The sequence below is a fragment of the Aphis gossypii genome, chromosome 2 (genome assembly GCF_020184175.1).
Source record: "Aphis gossypii isolate Hap1 chromosome 2, ASM2018417v2, whole genome shotgun sequence".
NCBI lineage: Eukaryota > Metazoa > Arthropoda > Insecta > Hemiptera > Aphididae > Aphis > Aphis gossypii.
Window position 1 is genome coordinate 41,902,509 of NC_065531.1, and position 20,669 is coordinate 41,923,177.

At 32.8% G+C, this 20,669-nt stretch overlaps 1 protein-coding gene across 4 annotated transcripts; it reads right to left on the minus strand.

Annotated features, from left to right (window-relative positions):
• Positions 1-2,266: 2,266 nt before the first annotated feature.
• Positions 2,267-20,324, minus strand: LOC126550230 (SKI family transcriptional corepressor 2). Of its 4 annotated transcripts, none has more exons than XM_050201353.1 (3): positions 10,012-11,229; positions 6,249-6,369; positions 2,267-4,687 (listed from the first exon to the last, which is right to left on the minus strand). In XM_050201353.1, the coding sequence occupies exons 1-3, from the start codon at positions 10,110-10,112 to the stop codon at positions 3,308-3,310; spliced, it is 1,602 nt and encodes a 533-aa protein (XP_050057310.1). In that variant the 5' UTR covers positions 10,113-11,229; the 3' UTR covers positions 2,267-3,307. The 4 variants fall into 4 exon arrangements, with proteins under 4 accessions (XP_050057310.1, XP_050057313.1, XP_050057311.1 ...); XM_050201356.1 differs by lacking the exon at positions 10,012-11,229 and adding an exon at positions 19,926-19,946 and having other exon boundaries at positions 2,268-4,687; XM_050201354.1 differs by having other exon boundaries at positions 2,268-4,663; positions 10,012-11,227.
• Positions 20,325-20,669: the final 345 nt, after the last annotated feature.

Consider the following 20,669-nt stretch of genomic DNA (forward strand, 5'->3'; position numbering starts at 1 on the left):
ATATTACAATAAACGTTGTGTTTACAGTGGGTACATTTTAATTATGTTTGTCCATATAATAAATATTATAGTATAGTTAGTACCTATATGAGTTACGAACGACTTAAGTTTGTTGTGAAGCTGCTCCGCTCGTCAAGAGATACGAAAAAAAAAAAGTAAATAAAGGACGTCGGATGGCGAGCATGATTGACGCCGGACGAGAGGGGGATGAAAATGCGAGAAAAAAGTAGAGAATAACGCGATAACAATAGATACGATCGCGCCTCGGGCCCGCTATATTATATATATATATATTATATATTATTCGTATTACTATTACTATTGGTATTATTATTATTTATGTATACATACTCTGTCGGGTGTGCGACCTCTAGGCAAATGATCGCGTCGCCCGCGAGGCCGCCGTCATCGCCGCCCGGTCCGCGCTCGCTTACAATAAATTATTCACCGGTCTCGCGAGCACGATTAAACTTGCACAGACGATAATAATAATTACAATGGTTGCGTCGTCGTTGTCGGGCACTGCCGTGTTTGCGTTTTCCGCATGCATATATAACAGCATAATATTATAATATGGTATGTATATATAGTACGATTGAATCGAACCCGACGAATATAATGTACAAATATTTAGGTACACGCGAGAGCCACACCCCACTCGCTACAACCCCCACCCCCCCACTTCGAGCCTCCGACGATTTGTCATTAATTATTACTAGGTAGTCCTTCTGTGACTCGGCGCGTATAGTCTCTCGCGTCATAATACGTTCGCTCGTGCACCATGCATATAATATATATATATTATAAATATGTAGGTCGGGCAATCATGAAAACAAAACGATATAAAATATCTACCCTACAACCCTTATTTACACACAAACACACACACACACACATATACTTACGTTTATAATGCGATTTCGCGCTGTTCAGTCGATATAGATGATATTGATGTTGATATTAATATTATAACGGTTAAGGTAGGTATAGGCACTACAACGCGTTCAACCCTATTTGCAATGATCGGTAGATTTTCCGTGATAAGCTTTTGGTTTACCAGTGTACCTACTATAATCGGTAGATTTTCCGTTGTAAGCTTTTGGTTTACCAGTGTATGTATGTTTATATGTTCTTACCAAATGATGAATCGCGTTGTTGGATCTGTAGAGCGAAAGACGTTAGCAAGGTTTCATAACGAAGAAATCCTGTCTGATCGTTAGTTTACTAAACGTTAACTAAAAAGCGCTACTAAACGTTGTAGAAAACATTGCACACGTTAGTAAATTATATGTTAGATATATTGTTTAGTTCCAATAACCAGAATAGTGGTTATTAAGGTGATAAGAAAATCGTTATAAATAGTGATAATGAATAATGATCTTCATAATTTTTAATCGAGGTTACTATAGCAACTTACCTCGATTTAATACTTTACCTGCTTTAGAATTATTTAATCCCGAACCCGTACCAAAGTAAACTCATAAAAAACGCGCGAGTCTAAAGATAACTCACCTTAACAATTTTTATTAAACACCCGGGCTAAAAGGTAAAAAAAAGCGATGACTCCAGAATTAATTAGCTCTAATAATCTATGCGTATAATACAGTTACTATCAGATTTTAACTTTAAAATCAAAATTTCTACACTTCCATGGAACTTCATTGCGTACTTGCCGATAATCTGGGTGCAGATGGGCCAGGCATACCGCGTTTCTCTGCACAAAAAAAGAAAACAGGACCTACTCACTACAATATTTTGCTGTGAGTGCAGTAGTACTACTTACGCGAAGTGGTATTTTACCGTGAGTAGTGGTGGAAGAAAAATGAAATCGTTTTTCCTATAAATAAAACCCACGGTAATCCGATTTGGGTTGTACGAGCAAAGCAGCATAATAATATAGTATTCCCCGGCCGGGACCGTTTCCGATTCGCTTTAAAAGCGACGTTTAAAAACGGCTCGCCAAATGTCAACCGTTGACCTTAGCCAAACGCCACCGTTGCACTCCCTCTGGGATCGTCTTTTAATTATACGACACGTCAGTCTCGGGTTTCCTTTACACTCCAATCACCACCCGAGGGTTGCCGTTTTCATTTAAATAATAATGTGCGAGCGACCCGTCACAGCTACGTATAATAGTCCGGATGGGTCGTGTCGTGTACGTAAACCGTATTTTTTATGTGTGTATTAAAAATAGTATATATTTTTATTACGTGTGTATGTGTAAATATATATATATAAAAAAAAATCCCGTTCATTTTATTTATTATTATTATTATTATATTACCATTATGATATATTGTAATATTATGTACTATGTATAGAATAAAAAGGGGGAGGGAAATAAAACATACGTTTCAACAATTTCTCAAGTTTAACAAATAGACATCGAAATGTTTACATAAACAATAGATATAATATGTATATATAATATTGTAATGTGCCGATTAAAAGTTTAATAATATTATTACTCTACAGTTCTATACAGCGTATCGTCGGCCACCAAGGCGGCAGTTGAATTACAACGTTTACGTATAATATGTATAATACATAAAAACACGTATTGTTATCTTAATAATGTACGAGTGTATATGCAAATATCTATTCAGCAGAGTTCCTGTAATTTTGACAAAACAGTAGTGGTTAAGTGCGTCGCGACTTATTACATATTATATATTTATAGAAGGTGAAGTATAAACGATATGCAAATAAGAAATAAATTCATTACATTATAATATGTAATATTATAGACTCTATACCGCGGTACCTTTACGATGAAAAACATAATATACACAAACGCGTTCACGCGTCAAAGAAGAAACAAGTCACTTTCTAATGTGCAAACAATATGCGTATTCGTATAAACTTTCGTTAAAAAAAATTAATAATGAAACATGTATATGTAAATTAATAGTATGCGTAGGCCAACAAATATTCTACGTCAACGAAATACATCGATATAATAACCGTTACATATAGTAGCGCCTATCTCACACTGTACAGTGTACAAGGTACGCGACCTTTAAGGTGGCAAATACTGTACCCTCGATATTACTGAAGTATAACGGTTGACGATTTTTAAAAAATCAAATGTAAGTGATATGGAGAATTCATGACTAAAAACAAGAATAGGTTCACCCACTTGCGTAAACTTCGACTCGCAAACCATTTAACGCCACTGGACGAGATAACTGAACTGGTCGATTATAATTTATACAGCAATATAATAGCTCGCACATATCGCGTAATAATAACACACTTTAACTATAAAAAATAACCATAAAAAAAATAAAATAGCCATCTGCGAGTCCTACGTGTTGTTCCTCTCGTCGGGACAAGTTTCGATGTCGATTTCGTCGTCGTCGTCGTCGTCGCAGTCGTTGTGATCGTCGTCGTGGTCCTCGTCCATGTCGTCCACACAACAACCACCGCCGCCGCCGCCGCCGCCGCCGGCCTCGTCGTCGTCGCAGTCGTCTTCTTCGCCGTCGGCCGACTTGGCTGCGGCGGCGGCGGCTGCGGCTGCGGCAGCTGCGGCCGCGGCCACGGTGACCGGATACACCGGCCGGAAAGCGGAAGAATAATCGGTCGCGACTGCGCCCCGGTTGACCATGGCGTTGTGATGGTGTGGGTCCAACTCGAGTTTGGGCAGCCAACAGGGCAAGCCGCCTCCCGCCGAATACGCCGCCGCCGCGGCCGCGGCCACGGCGAACGGGTTGGCCCGCTGTTGCCACACGTAATCGACCATGGCCTGGTGCAGCGGCATGGACGGCACCTGCACCGGTGCGACCGGCGCCGATTTCTTTTGCTGCAGTTCCGGCGACCGGTGTTGGTGGTGCTGGTGATGGTGCAGATGACCCGCCGCCGACTGGAGAACGGGCTGAGGCATTTGCACGATTACGGCGGCGGCCGACGAAACGGACGACGGCGGCGACGACGAGGCCGACGACTGTTGTCGAACGTGCGACGGCGGTGCCGGAAGTAGCGGTTGCGACGGCTGTTGCTGCTGTTGGTGCTGTTGCTGTTGCAGCAGCGACGGCGGTGACGGTCTGCTGGACACGGCCCGTTTTCGCGTGCCCCCGTTGAACATGGCCTTGACGTCCTCCCACGCGTGCACCACGTGATCGGGCGGGTCGTCGCTGAGCTTCATGTGCCTGCGCCACGAGTTGAAGTTGGCCGCGTCCGGTTGCACGTACCGGGCCCCGGCGCCGGTGCGGTGCGAGTGGAATATGAACTTGTTGGGCGAGAAGAACAGACCGCACACGGCGCACCGGATGCACTTGGCCCGGGACGAGTTGTACCGGGACGGCAGGAACGAGCCGCGGCAACCCCAAGCGCACTCGTGGTGCACCGCGAACGCAAAGTCGTCCGGGAGCCGGGGCGGCGTGTTGTCGCCCAAAAACGAGTTGCACAGCCGCTCCGCCTCCCGCCGGGTGATCATGCCGCACCGGCGCGACGACACCGGCATGGCGCCCGCCCGGCGCAGCATCTCCAGCTGCACCGGTGTGCATTGCACGCACGTGATGCCCAGCGCCACCCGCCGGTTGTGGATCTCGTTGTAGCTGAACCGGTGCAGCAGCGTGTTGCTGATCTGGGCCAGGCACAGCCGCTCTTGGTTGTCCATCTGCAGCGAGACGATCGGCACCCCGTACAGGATCACTGTGCCCACCTGGTTGGACAAACAAAACAGAACCTGCTCAGGTGCTTTGCCTGCATTCGCGCCGCGCCGAAGAGACTCGCGCCACAATGATAATAATATTATTATTATATGAGTTATATAGTCAAAGTCAAAAAAAAATATGATTCCAATCGACGAGAATAATATTTACAATGCACTGTATCATCAAACTTCCAATATGCTGTATAATATATTGGTATGGGGTGGCTTACGTGATAACGTGCTAAATGCACTCTAATATAATTAATCGAAATAATATCGTCAGAATTTGTTTAAATAAATGTGCTCTTAGAGCTTAAAAGATTAACGAATGAAAAATTAAAAAGAATTTGGGGTTTACCTTCAGTGAGGTACTTATTGTACTTAAATTATAAAAGGTTCTTATATTGCTTATATTTATTTTACTTTTGCAATATTTAATAATTATAAAAACTACCAGTCTTCAACACAAGCTGCAAAGCTTAAAAGAGGTAGATTAATTAAAATTGGTACTTCATAATATCTAATTTTGTAATAATATGTACTAAAAAATACTCCTATATTTCTACGAAGTCACGTACCTAGTTATATGTTAGGATCAATGATCATACGCGTATACCAATAATATAATATGTATTGACTTTATACCTATCATCAAAAATAATTATTCAATTTGATTATTACGTATGTACGTTAAAATATATTGTTCTTATTGCTTAGCATTATAGGTAATACATTTCGACCAACCTTTAGGTATAGTATTAGTTTTTAACTATTTTGACTTCACAATACACTTTGTAGATGATACAAATTCACAAATTTCAGTTATTTCGAGTTAATCAAGTTATCATTAAATATGTATAAATCCGAATACGTTTGTATCTTCTGAAAATTTTACAAAATCAATTCAATTTTACAATATACACACCCTTCAGAGTTTGGTAAGAATAATAACTATTATTGTGTAAGGTGTAACATAAATTAATTTTTTTTTCAAGTTGATAAGTTATAATTCGTTCGATATCTATCAGCAGAGCGACGTCTTTGAAAATTTAATTTCTTCGATTCGGTGCGCCTTTTAAGTGTTTAAAGCAAACAAATAAAAATAACGTTTTATCATTTTTTTTTTAAGGCTAAAGCTATTGTCATTTACTCGCATCGTAAACTCGTAAGCCTCCCGACCGGAACGACAATTCCCCTATTAAAAGGTCGCCACGCTCCCTCCGACTATTTATCCACGCCACTTGATGACTTCTAAATAAATATAATACAATAACCCTAAAGAAACTATTTGCCTTCTTGTTTTATACAATCTTAACACTAGAATTATCCTGATAAATCCACTTCATAACGCGTGAGTACAATTAATGTTTTGTTATTGTTAACTATAAAATCCATTTATTATCTTTATTTAATTTTATCTCAAGCATTGATTTGACTATAATTATAAATCAAATTGTACGCAAACGATGAACAATAAGACATCTGAAACGCATATTTTAACGAAATTCAAGATTCAGCTCAATTTAATATTTAAAAATCAATCGAACAAAACGAAAACATTTAAACGTGAGATTTTTAAAATTTCTGAGCTTACTTTGTTGGGTTTAGAATTATTGATCACCGGATTGAGCGCTCTTGGTGATTCGGTCTGTTTATCATCCCTGTGATGACTGATCAACTGGAACCTCTGATCCATTTTGGCTAATGTCATTTTTCTGCACAAACAATTACGAAACACATGAAATAAATAATATATGATTATTGATATTTATGATTTTAAACTGTGAATAATTAAAAAATAATAATAACGTAAATAAACAACATTATTTAGTGAACACGCAATTAAGGCTAGAGAGCTTTAATAATATTTATAAATTATTTTTATGTTACTATATTTCAACTGTATCGATCGCATGATGCCATGATGCAAGGATAACTTTAAAAATGAATAATTATTGATCTTTCGTAAGAAAAATTTAACTTAAAATTCGACACTGTTGTTTGAAAAAAACTAAAATTGAATGTAGTTTATCTCATTTTGGGTTATACGAAATGTTAAAGCTAAGTGTGTACTTAATACGAAATTTAAAAATGTACAATCGCCTTATTGGTTTTCAAAGATTTTTTTTTTCATTTTTGTTTGATTGATTTATATACACATCAATATATTTTGACATATTTTATAAAAATATTTTTTCCACATAATATATATTTTGTATATTAATATGTTACGGGTAAAAGTCAAAATCAGGTGAATCGCGAATCACCCAAAATACTTGAGTAAAATGTCATACTTCTGATTCTGCCCTGATAAACATAGTTGTGACCAACCTCATTTCAGAAAAACTGTAGTGACTTTTATGGTAAGATTTTATAACGATTAATGACCTCACGTAGACAATTTATTGTTGATATCGTATTCTATCTACTCTTTATATTATAGCTTACAGGTTAACAAAACAGGAAACGTCATAACTACACACTTTCAAAGATTCAAAAAAGTTTGACGTTCAGATCAACACACTTCTGTAAATAAAATGATAAATTCCGCATAATTTTCCTAAAATCAAACCGCTTAATACTGCAGACATTGATATTGATTAATAACGCGCAAATTTATCTAAAATCGCATTATCGTTTAGAAACGCACAACAGTAAATCTGCAAATTTAATTAAAATCACAAAATCGTAAGCAATGAAATTAATTTAATAAAATATTTAAAAACACTAAAATATAAATTTATTCCAATCTAAGCGTTACATACTTTATTTTATCTAATTAATTAGTAATTATATATTGGATTATTTTTAAATGCAATTATTTTTAATTGATATTAAAATTAAAAGATCTCATATATATTATTAAATAATTTTTAAGACGATTTTACTAATAATAAATATTTAATTTTTAACTGCCAATCAAATGTGAGCGATTTTTAATTATCAACCTTCCAAATTTACCATTTTAACAATAGAAAAATGTTTACGGTATTGAAAGGTCTAAAATGTACGATTATTAATAGTAAGACAGTAAGTATGAGCTTTTGATCGACGCCCATACAGAATGCACCTTTTCTATAATTGATATAGTATTGAAAGCGGGAGGATAATTAATTATGTGTGGTAAGCACTTCAAAAATATATTTTTGTCATAATTTTATAAATAAATGCTCTAAGTTTTTTAATTCTTTACATTTAACATTAATATCATTATATTTTTATTATTATTTATACATATTTACTATATTTTAACAGTAATATATTTTATTCTATAATTGTATCTTATATATAAAAATGAATCGCAAAATTTGGTAAGCGCATAACTCAACAACGCCTGGACCGATTTCGCTCATTCTTTTTTTGTTTGGGCCGTAATTGCCAGGAGAAGGTTCTTACGGACGAAAAATTTGAGAAAGTTATCGGGTTAGAGAAATATGACGAGGTGGTGATGAAATTACAGAATCGCCATCTATCCAGCAAATAGTCAACTAAATTATTTTTGGTAGTCAATGGCAACCATTTAAATAAAATAAATCATTTATTTAAAATGTTTTTAAAAATGCATGCAAATAGACATACAAACCTAAATCGTTGTCATAGTAAAAAAAGAAATTAAAAATCTTTATACATAAAAATGAAGACAAAAATGTATAAAAATTCATCAATTAAGAACAGCTGAACCGATTTCGCTAATTATTTTTTAGGAGTATTTGTTATTGTCTGGAGAAGGTTTTTACGAAAGAAAATTTTAAAAAGTCAACCGAATAAGTAGAAAAAGTGCAAAATCTATTCATTGATGTCTGGGATTTGAACTCGATACCATTGTCTTTATTTACTCTATAGTAGACGTAGACATCTAAACATCAGCTCGATGTACAATCAATATAATCTATGGTTTCTATAGTTATTTTAGTTTGGAAATTTGAAATTTGTTGAGTGAATTTTTTTTTAGTTCACAATAATCTATCTATCTTCTATCTTCTATATATATAAAAATAGAGACAAAAATGTATAACATTTCATCAATTGAGAACGGCTGGATAGATTTCGCTCAATCTTATTTTGTTTAGGTCGTAAATTCCAGGAGAAGGTTCTTATGTAAGAAAAAGTTAAGAAAATTGCACGGAAAATTAAAAAAAAATACTGATGACTACTATTACTGTTATTATTATTACTATTTTATTTTCGGTAATCATGGTAACAATTTTTTTGTTATTATTATTTATTTTCCCCATTTTTGTAACATTTTTCACTGATGATTCGCTCCTATTGGTCGCAAGAGAAGGTGCTTATGTAGTACAATTTTAGGAAAATCCACCAGAAAACTTCGGAATCGGGATGTAAAAAAACAACAACTGTCACTGCAGTCCAGCAAGAAAATAAACTATATTAAGGTCACTATTGATTATGATTGAATATAATAATTATAGACCTGTTGTTATATTTTGTTAAAACCATAACAACAAAAATAAGAATTAGCAAAATAAGTCAATGTCTACAGTAAATTTAAAATTCACAGCAATAAACTAACATAACAAGTTATACCAAGTTTTATTGTTTTACCAACAGGCAACAATATAAAAATTACGAGATGGCACATTATTGTATTTTACCCACCGTAGTAAAATAAAAAAATGATATAACTTTGAAACTTAAGTGTTAGAAATTATAAGCTTACGTACACATCTCGCGGGGTCCGCAATCCACCATGTGTGGATTGCCTACATGATAATATACTGCTCGCATAATCATAAGAGAGTCTCACGGCAACGGCAAGCAGAATGACTATAATATTATGACTTGAGTAACTCACTGACTAATAAACGTAGAGCCTGAACAATGATAGATCGATGCTTAAAATTTACACGGTACATTCGTAAAATCGTACCACAAATTTAGTGTGCAATAAGAAAGCATTTTACAAAATTCGCATATTAAAGTGGTGGTTTCACAAGATTTTTGAGAATCAAAACGGTCAATGAAAATATATAAGTTTTGAACACCGTTAAACCGAATATTAAATAACAAATTAATCAAAATTCGAATCATATTATATAGAATTGGCATTTTTAACGGGCAACGAAGTGCACGGAGCCAGCTATTATTTATATATTTAATATAATATTATTAGAGTATTAAAAACGCTAGGGCTTTGCCCAAATAAGTTTGGTCATAACTAGGTTGTCCAGGCAAAATCCAAAATATAACATTTTTCCCAAGTATTGTAGACAACCCACGTTTTTCCCGGGCATTTATTAGGTTTGCATAACATAATATGTTAACATAATATTATATTATAATATACTAACTGTTATCTATGCATACGAAGATTAATAATATACTGTTTACAGACTTACAGTGTGCGGCAGGTTTTCTCGATTTGACGCCACCTGATCTTTTTATGGAATTTTTTGAAATCTAAATAGCACATACTAGTACTCTCCTTGAATTTTGTCATCACGCTATCAAAATCACGGGGGTAGGTAGTGAACTAATTATACAATCGTCAAAACTCACTTCCTCGTCTTTTATTACGTATATTATTATTCATATAGAAACTTTGATTAAATCATGTTAATGTGTATGGTTTAGATGAATTTTGGAAGTGTGGGGGGCTAGCCCTCCCCCGTCCCGACAATGCAATGTTCGATATGAATCGTGTAGTACGAACAAAATATAATAGATTATTTAGTCTGGCGTACAGTTTATACGTAGCAGCAGCAGGTGTGTAGTGCATCCATTTGCCGCACGGCTCCGTCTTAATCGAACTCTTTAGGCGCTGGCGAACGGGACGCCGACGACTGTATTATGTACGACAAGCGTGTTGTGTACTCGAAATCATTAGCGCGTGGAAAACCGAAAAGGCGAAATTAATTAAACGAGAGCCGATTTGCCGTACACCGTGAGTGAGAACGGGAGCGGAAAAGGAAGAGGAGCGCAACTCGGCGATGAACTGCACGGGGTTTTGACGACTGCCATTCAACGGCGGCGGGTGTAGTATTGTTTGGAGTGGGCGCCAAGGGGAAACTGTTTCAATACGTATATATATGTGTGTGTGTGTGTGCGTGTAAGCGACCGGGTTGCGGAGGGTTAATCTGACTCCAGTGGGGGTGTACCCGCGTAATCCGTCGATAATTACTCGTTACATTTCTGCGAAAGAGAAAAACGTTTTTCCGCGTCCAGAGTGCTACGGGTCCTCGCGCGCACATATATATATATATATAATATTACAGCAGCGCCAACCGACTGTGGCGCGAGGGAGTGAGCATTAAGCTTTTATTTAAGTATAGTGTAACGTATATGTATATAAACGGCGGTGTTGGCAGCGCGGTGGGTTCGTTCTAATTAAAATTAACAAAAAAACTTGCACAAATGTACCTATTGCAGTTTATTTTATTTTAATACGTACAAAAACACAAAATAGGGGAAATTCCATTTGAACTTAGCGTAAATCGGTCGATTTCACTAAAAATATTTAAATAATATTAAAACGGCTGGTATAGTTTAAATACAAAATAATTTGGTTTACACTACGTTATGTTTGGAGGTTAAATTCTTTGAGGTAAGTTCGATAAGTCTATACCACTTTATTCGGTCTTTGATCGTAACAAACGTACATAATATTATCATATAAGTATATTTCCCACAAGTCTATATAGGATATTTTCATACATACGAAGTAGTATGACTTGTATGCAGGTACTTGTACATATTATGGTAGGTAGTACATTGTACTCGAGTTGCGTCGATTAAATTTTAAGCAGCACAATTATTCAACGATATTGTAAAACTATCACAAGTATAACTATCATAATATAAGTTATTTAATTTATTACTTTTAAAACGATTTGGTTTCCAAGAGAGATAATATGGCTTTATAGTACCTATATAATACGAGTATAATGTATATAATTTATCTGATATATCAATAAACAATAACCATTAAAAAAAAAAAAAAAAAAATCACCCTATTCATATTTATTTTAGTATTTATAAATATTATGTGCGCTGGTTCATTTTTTCTCGGTATATATACCGCAACGTCTTAAATTATTTAAACCTGTTTGTGTTTGTGTGTGTGTATATATATATAAATTTACATAGATATACGTATACGTAATACGTCATGTTCTCGTTGTTGTCAACATAGTAATTTCAATGCATTTTTAAACATTCGCCACGATTATTATTACCATTCCACCTCGGTCACGGGGCGGTGTCTTTAACTGTATATACCTACAAGAATAATAACGTTAAGCTCCTCTTCACGACCCTAAACTTCTTCCGCAGTACCCACAAACAAATATTGTATAATGTATACAGTAAAAAAAATATTAATTTCCGTTTTTTTCTCTCACTCTCACACTCCCTTCTCAAGTTGGTTTTTTAATAAAATGCTATTTATTTGCTGTACCTATGTGTTCCTATATAAATATTAAATATGTAATAATATGTATACCTTCCATTGGATCAAATTGTGAATATTTTAACTCTTCTACGAAACTAAACTAGTATAAGCAACGAATCGATTGTGATATTTAAATATAAAAATGCCATTAGTGCATAATAATCCATATTGAGTGGTTAATAATAAATTGCATTTATGTTTTTATATTAATTATATACCTGTATAAAAATTGTTTACTTTAATGGATTTTAAAAAATATTGTTAAATATCACAAGAAGAAAATGAAAGTGAAATACAACATAATACCTCCATAAAAATTAATGTAGAAAAAAAACCACAATAAAATTTCCAAAAAACAATTAATTTGAAATTCAGTTGTTTATTATAATATAGTAATCCTATTTTGCTGTACCTATCTCTTAGAGAAGTGGTGAAACGCCTACACAGATAAAAATATTAAAACTGAATACAACAACCGAGTACAAAATCGAAGGTTTTGTTAATGGTTAATCAATGTTATCAAAACTCCAAGAAAATATTTTTTTTATAAAATCGTCGATTACAGTTTACAAATTTATTAAAAATTTATATTAAGATCCGTTGTAAATAAAAATGGAAAAACACACACTTCCGATGAATACGATTACACGCGATTATATACTTATCTGTAGACTGTAATAGTCTTTTGTAACTATAGTCAATTAGCACCAATACTGACCCAAATAAATACAAATGAGAAGGGTAGAAAAGGGGTGCACTTATACCAGTGGCACCCCCTTGCTTTTCTAAAAATTAAAGAGATTTTAAGCGATTATTTTACAAACTTATTCACTTAGGTAATAACAGCAATTCACGAAAAACACGTATATTATATAATATTTTAATAATTAATAATATAACAAAAACGTATTATTTTTTTCCCTTTTTCAACCCTTATCGTGTTACTAATAAAAAATAAACCACTATGGCGCGTATATTATAATATTATAATAACGTATTTACTTATAGAGCAGGTCTCCTACAAGAACAAAGTTTTTAGAATAAAAAATGATACGAAAAATATTGATGAAAAATTGTTTGGAGCGAATTACTCGCGCCGTGAAGAGGATTGATAAGTGCAACGTTGTCTATGCGCGATCGAGACGAGTCGTGCGGTCGTTAGCAAAATATAAAATAATTATATGCTGTCGCCTGCAGTCACGGAAAGTATCAAATATTATTTACACACACCGATCGCGGGATGACGAAAATATTCGTGTGGACTATATCGTATATTATAAATAAGTACAGTGCGAGCGATTCGTCATATTACTCCCTCCGTCAACACACCACGTATTATAATCCCTTAATTATACCCTCCGTACGAGTGTAGGACATAATATTACACTGTTATACAATATTAGCACAACAATAATAATAATATAATATAATTGTAAACGCGGGAGACTCGTGGGGGGGGGGCGAAAATCGGGTGGCACGCATAATAATAATAATACAATATTGTGTATATACTGTTTCGATATTACATAAACCACGCGCGCGGAGGAGTTTATAATTTCGTTTTCCGCCCGACAACAATATAATCGCGTTCCCGCGGCGGGGCCCGGTCGAAACGTCATTATTAACCGAATATCATTATATAATCGTTATAGCTACAATCACGTAACACAATATACACACAATAATATGCATATTGTTATTAAAATATTATTGCTGCGCTCGCGGGCGCCAAATAATAATAATTACGGTCGGACGGCTGTGCGTAATGCGATTGTACGTTTACGCGTACACGTAAATCTCGGAGGAGCGAGGTAGGTATATATATATACATACGGGCAGGTACGACGACTTATAATACATTAATACATATATTATCATTAATCGTCATTGTGTGCGCGACCGTCGGTTGGGGTGGTGGTGGTGGTGATGATCTGGAGTAGATGATTTCCGCCCCTGCACAATCGATTCCCGGTAAATCGTATACTATACTGCGTAATAGTATTACTTATGCGTTTATGATTACGTTATTCGCCGCACTACGGTGCACAGTGGTCGAGTTGGGATGTGTAAGTGTATAGCGACTTTTGAAAAGCCAACGTAAGATCTAATATATTATGTGGGCGTCAACGCGTCGTGGGGTGAACTATACCGAGGAACCACTGCTGCAGTGTCGAGATCGAGAACAAACTGTACTTATTATAGGCGTATGCAACGGGCTACATGCTCGCACTTATATCGGCTATTTCACAAGTACATATTATTGTGTAAATAACTATAGATTATAATGTTTTATTATTTAATAATTAGAAAGGCTCTTTTTTCGCCAAACATGAAAAAGGTTAGATTCCTGTTTTTACTAAATATTGTTTGTAACTAACTGTGAAGTAGAGCTTAAATGTAACAATATCGTATGTATATTTGTACACGGTACACCTATTTAGATACACAACAATAAAACAGTTAATGTTTAATAAAATAAAAATGAAAACGTTTTTACAAAGTTAGAAGGTTACAATTTTTTATTCGACCCCAAACTGAACGAAACTTTTAATTTACTATTCAGACTTGTTCTATAGAAAACCAGTTCCATCAGTAAAAAATATTGTAATACGAAATTTCGATATTTTTTTCTTTGTGAAATTCAATAAACTCAACTCACTAAAATTATTTCCCTAATACATGACCCAATGTAAGCAAGTAATTTTTACCATAAATCTATACAATTATTGATTTATTGAATTATAAAATAAGATTTAATTAATTATAAAATAATTTCAATTATTAAATTAACAATTTGTTTTTATAAATTTATAATCAATCGCATATACTTATATAATTATTATTGTATAAATAAAATTAGAATTTTAATAAAGAACTTTTTTCAATCTTGCTATATCTGATTCAGTAGTAAATCTAATTATGGAAAATTAAAAGGGTAGGGAGTTAAAACTAATTGTATAAACATAATTGAAAATATGCAATTTATAGTACATGAATACAGGATGATTACATAGTACGATCCTCGGTAGGAGTATTATCAATTAAATATTAATCGCTTGCCTTGTATTATTTTCACGACATTTACCTATACGGCTAGGTTGCGTGGTAATTTTTAGTTGTATTAAAATCACTCAATGTACACATATTTATGATTTATCATGTCAAGCAATATGGTTTGTTTCACATGAAATAAAATAACCTACATTCAAAAAACAAGCGCTAATCGATTGAAATTCTTTGATATTGTTTATGTATAACTAAAATGTACATGTTAATCATTAAAAAAAAAAAAACCAAAAATACAGTATGTCAGTATAATAGATGATGCGTTGTAATATTTTAGTATTATAATTAAATAATTATTTTTATTTTTAAATGTAGGTAATAAATAATTCAACCATTTTTACAATTATTTAACATTAAATAAATACTTTTCACTAAAAAAAAAAATTGACATGCACAATAACGAAAAGTATTTTAAACGCTCTGTGTTCTATTTAAAAACAATATAAAACTAACATGTTACTGATCTTAAAGTTAAACTACACATGTATAAGTCCCTATTAATTCGCATATAGATATTAAGATATACTGTCTTTATAGTGATTTTATAGGCATACCAGAGTATAGTAACAAAACATCAAACTTGAACAGATTTCAACAATTTAAAAACATTGCGTTCAGAAAAATAAATAAGAATCCATTATTTCACCCTTAGTTTCAAGTACCGTAATTCCTTGCATGCTATAGCTCTTTTAAATAATAACAAAAAAAACCATTCAATATTAAAAACACTTTCACATAATCAATTATTGAAGAAAATCTTTAATTTATATAAATATATAATATATATATATAATATTATAGTTAAGCTTTCCTCACCCAAATCTTACCGGGTTAAATCTTTTCCGTCATAATTAATCAAATTGTATATAACATGTAGTTGGTGTCGTATTCAAAATGAAATCCTCTAGAAAATATAAACTAATATTTGCTCGCTTTTTTTTTATAAATTTAAAAGTAACCATTACTTACACTTTTCATACTAATTTTCAAATTTGCTGTACTGTTAACTGTTATATTTTCCAAATTTACAAGAAAATTAGTGATAAAATGCCATAATAGGCTTTACATAGAGCTCTCGTTTTATTTATAAGTATATAAGTACATAACAAATATTATTATAAATAATCATTATTGCTTTAAGAATTTTGAGTTGATCTCTTTAATATTTTCAAGTTATACAATTATATACAAAACATCGCTGTTAGTATATGAACTCGTACTAACAATATTTTACATTGATGATTTACAATATAGATTTTAAATTAATCAAATTTCTCTCAGACCTCTCCAGAGTCAATGGCCTAACTTTTGTTAAGAATCATGGTACCAATTCTTTTTTTATATACATATATGTTATGCTTATGTTAAGGCTTTGCTGGTAAAACACCGACATCAATGGAATTTTTGAGTTTAACCGTGAGAAATGTAAGTTTAATCTTGTATTGATGTTAAAAATATTAACGTATAAAATGTATTTATTTATTATGTTCCAATTATTTTTATTTTTCAAATATACTAAATTTCATTTTTATTACTTATAATTTTTCAAGTTAACCTAAGTATTGTTAAGTTACGTTTTTTTGATATATTAATTATTTTAAATGTATTTAAATCATATATTCAAAGAGTTTCCACCAATAAAATTTATTAATACCTACTAAATAAAATAATCGTGTATTACTGCAAGTTTCATCCTATATCTTAAAATTAGAAGCATAGCCTGCATGATACATACAAATTAAATAGGTTTTACACATTTTTTACTTGAGAAAAAGTTCACAAAGTTAACAGCATAAACAAAAAATCTCTACCAGTTAAAATAAAGTCTACAAAATGAGTGTCTATCGGTATCTAACAATAAAAGCTCTGCATTTTTTATTTGTGTAAAAATGCACTAACAAAGAATTAGAGCTGTACTATTTAAGTATAACTAGCAGCACAAAAGTTAAAAAATAAAGTCCAAAAAAGTTTATAAATAATCCAAATATCCAACACTATCCAACAAGTCACCAATAAATGTATTGGATATATTTGAATATATCACAAGTATTTTCTATGATATTTAATTGTGTCTTGTTGTTAACTTTATGGCGGTACTTTCGCTAATTCTTTAAGATAATTGCGTGCCATAACTGTCGTACCAAAATTAATGCAAGCTACAAATTAGTAACCATACAATAAAAAATTACCTAATTTATTAAGTTCTACGATCACTCATCATCTAGATGCATACAATATTCATGAATTTTAAATAAATAGATATCATTTGAAAAAAAAGTATTTTATTTTAAATTAATAATTATACGAGTACCTATATTAGTACATATATTTATTTCAATTGAATTGTAACTTGATTCGTATAAGTTATTCGTGTGACTAACAATTTTTACTGTCAACCGTGCCATAAAAGCTGGGTGCGCAGCTTAGTGTACATTTTGCACGGGCCCCAGGCCGTTAACTATATTATTGATTAAGGGTCTCCTAAGCTTTTGAAAAGTATATTTAAATTATATTTATTATCTTTAAAAGATATTTGAAATTTTCGAAATTTTTAGATGCCTCATTTTTAAAGTTTTTAATTTACCATAGACTTTTGAAATTGGAAAGGAGGATTTTCTATCTAATGCAAGATACGAATTAAGACATGTTCTCTTTCTATAGCATTTCTATACTTAAGTGATATAAACTTTGAAAACAGAATTAAATTTATCATAAAGATTTTTATTTGAGATCAATATCACAACATTTTTGATTTTTTGATTATAATTTATTCAAAAATTGAAATTTGACAATTTTTAATTTATTTTAAATATATATTTTTCTTAAGATTTAAGAATAGCTAGTCAAAAATTTGGAAAAGTCGATTTCAAATAAACGTAACAAAAAATCTAAATTTATTCTAAGAATTTTAATCGCCACAATACTAAACAATATTAGTGCGATAAAAATAGAAAACATTTAATTCCTATGTTATACGTTTGTTAGAAAATCATTACTCTTTAAAACTATATATTTCTGAAAATACCTATGCTTTTATTCTAAACTATACACTAATAATTTTTAGTCCAAAATAAACCATCGATTAAAAGCCAGTTCTTTGTCCTTTGATGTATAGATCAGCGTTTCCCAACCTGGGGTACGTGACATGATCTCAAAGGGCACGCGAAAAAATTATTTTTCGTTTATTTATCTTCTAAATTGATATTTGGGGTACGTGAAATAGTGGTGAGAGAGATCAAGGGGTACGTGAATAAAAAAAAGGTTAAGAACCACTGATATAGATTATAAATATACCATAATAAACAGTTAAATACAGTACCTAATTGAAGATAATTTAAACTGATTTATAATATTGTATAACATAATATTATAGTACCCATTATATTATTAATCATTTGGTAATACTTAAGATAAACTTTTAGATATATAAAAAGAATCTGTATTGATTGCGACTTAGTGATTGATGTAATAAATAACATTCTGCTTAAAATTATCAAATTAAATTATATTTAAATAAACAATAAACATGTTAATGTATCATAGATTGCCCGAAAAATGTCAATGTAATATTTGTATATAATGTATATATTTTATAGGTACACATTATTATATGGATTTCAATTAACTGAATAGGTAGTGAGTATAAATGTATAAACGTTAGGTACGTTGTAATGGTATATGGTTAAAAAGGCATCAAATTAATCAATTTTCAATTTCGATTACGGATTTTGATTGATTTAAAAACTATATTGTAGTCATAACGTGTCGTTACAAGATATAATTAACTAGGTACCTATACCTAAAAAACACTGTGATTTGATTATCTACAATATGGAAAATATGACAGCATAAACTTTTTTTAAAAATGAGTTTTCTTACTATAATAAATGTAACATAAATCAAAATATTATACCATAAAAATGCCACAATTATAGTATCAAATAACATCAATTACATAAAATGTAATATACCTACTTACAGAATCAAAGAATATAATGTTCATAAATATATATAATATATATATAAAATTAAACTTTAATTTAATCTTCTCCCCAAAAAACCGTTGAAAATGATATAACTTGTTATCCACTTATTTATTAATATAATAATATAATAGGTACTTGTATAAATAAAATGCAATTTGCGATTTGTTTTAGGATGTCAATACTATAACTGTATTTAAGGCTAATAGTTCCCTCGTTCAACCATATTGGATTCACGATCATTTTAGATATTATTAATTTTTTAAGACACATCACACATGTTTATAATAAAACAGCTGAATTGATAAAAATATTGTTTTAACATTTCTAACTTATTTAGTGTAACTTTTACCTTCATATTTTATATTTTAAATCTTACAATTGAATGAAACACATTTTATCTTATATTAATTAAATGTAGGTATATTAAAATCCAATTTTAAAGCCCACAGAACCAGAAATTAGGTTGTGACCTATCGTCCGAAAACCACCTTTTTAAACATGGTGAACATTTATAATTGCCAGATTTTATACTAACCTGAAATCTGAATAAGATTTAAAAGCAATAAAAGCTGATTCACTGATTTCTATCAACAATACGTACGTAGGGGATGTTTTAGGAGTATACGTGTATCAGTGGTTGTGGGTTGTGGGTTGTATGATATTGGGTTTAAAAAAAATAGGTGATATAATTATCAATTTTCAATCATTTTTTAACACCAGAAATTTTTTCTATGGACAGTTAAAATAGTAATTTCAACTCATCCCACGAATAAATGATATAGCCAATATATAGATATTATTAGGTACTTACCTAAACGTATTCTTTGTAGTGCGCGTAATATAGACGGCGACTTTTATTTAAGACTTCCGTCGATCGTATGCAGCGGTCGTCTTCGTCACGCGCGCGTCACATACTCTGGTGCAGTGCGAGTGCAGGCCGAGGGTTGATTACACCATCGACGCATTCGGCTAAAAGCTTTGGTGGCGGCAGCGTCCCTGGGCGGGTCCTTTTCCCGAGCCCGGACTCGGGCCAATGGCTGAGGCCGGAGCGATTTGCCACGCGCGGTCCTGCCCGGCCGACCCTTTGGCGGGTGGTCCTTAAATACAGCGTCGACACCGTCACCCCGACACGCTATATATATATAGTGTGTGCGTACTTACTCTGCAAGCCGCAAGGCAAAGTAAATCGCACCAACCCCTCGCCCCCATTACCACCACCCTTCCAGCTATACGCGGTGATTTCGGAATACATTTCATAAAACCACACCGCACGTATCTATGTATATATTATAAAAGACATTTATACAATATACACTATACAGGGTGTATTTGGAAGACTTTTAGCGGTAACCGTCCAAATAAAATTAAGCTGTTAACTCAACTCAAGTCGCGAATCTATTTTGAAAACTTTTAATCACTACTTAAATTCAATTTCAACGCTTGAAAATGTTGATCGCTGCGTATTTGATTATTCTTTAATTGTACAAGTTATAAACTTTTTTCAAACTTGATAATTGATGAAACTGAAAAAAAATGTTTGACACCACTAAACATC

Coding starts and splice junctions, on each gene's coding strand:
- LOC126550230 (XM_050201353.1), bottom strand. CDS start 10,112: ATGACAAAATTCAAGGAGAGTACTAGTATGTGCTATTTAGATTTCAAA. Junction 6,370..10,011: donor GAGAAAACCTGCCGCACACT/GTAAGTCTGTAA, acceptor TTGTTTGTGCAG/AAAAATGACATTAGCCAAAA. Junction 4,688..6,248: donor ATAATTCTAAACCCAACAAA/GTAAGCTCAGAA, acceptor GCACCTGAGCAG/GTTCTGTTTTGTTTGTCCAA.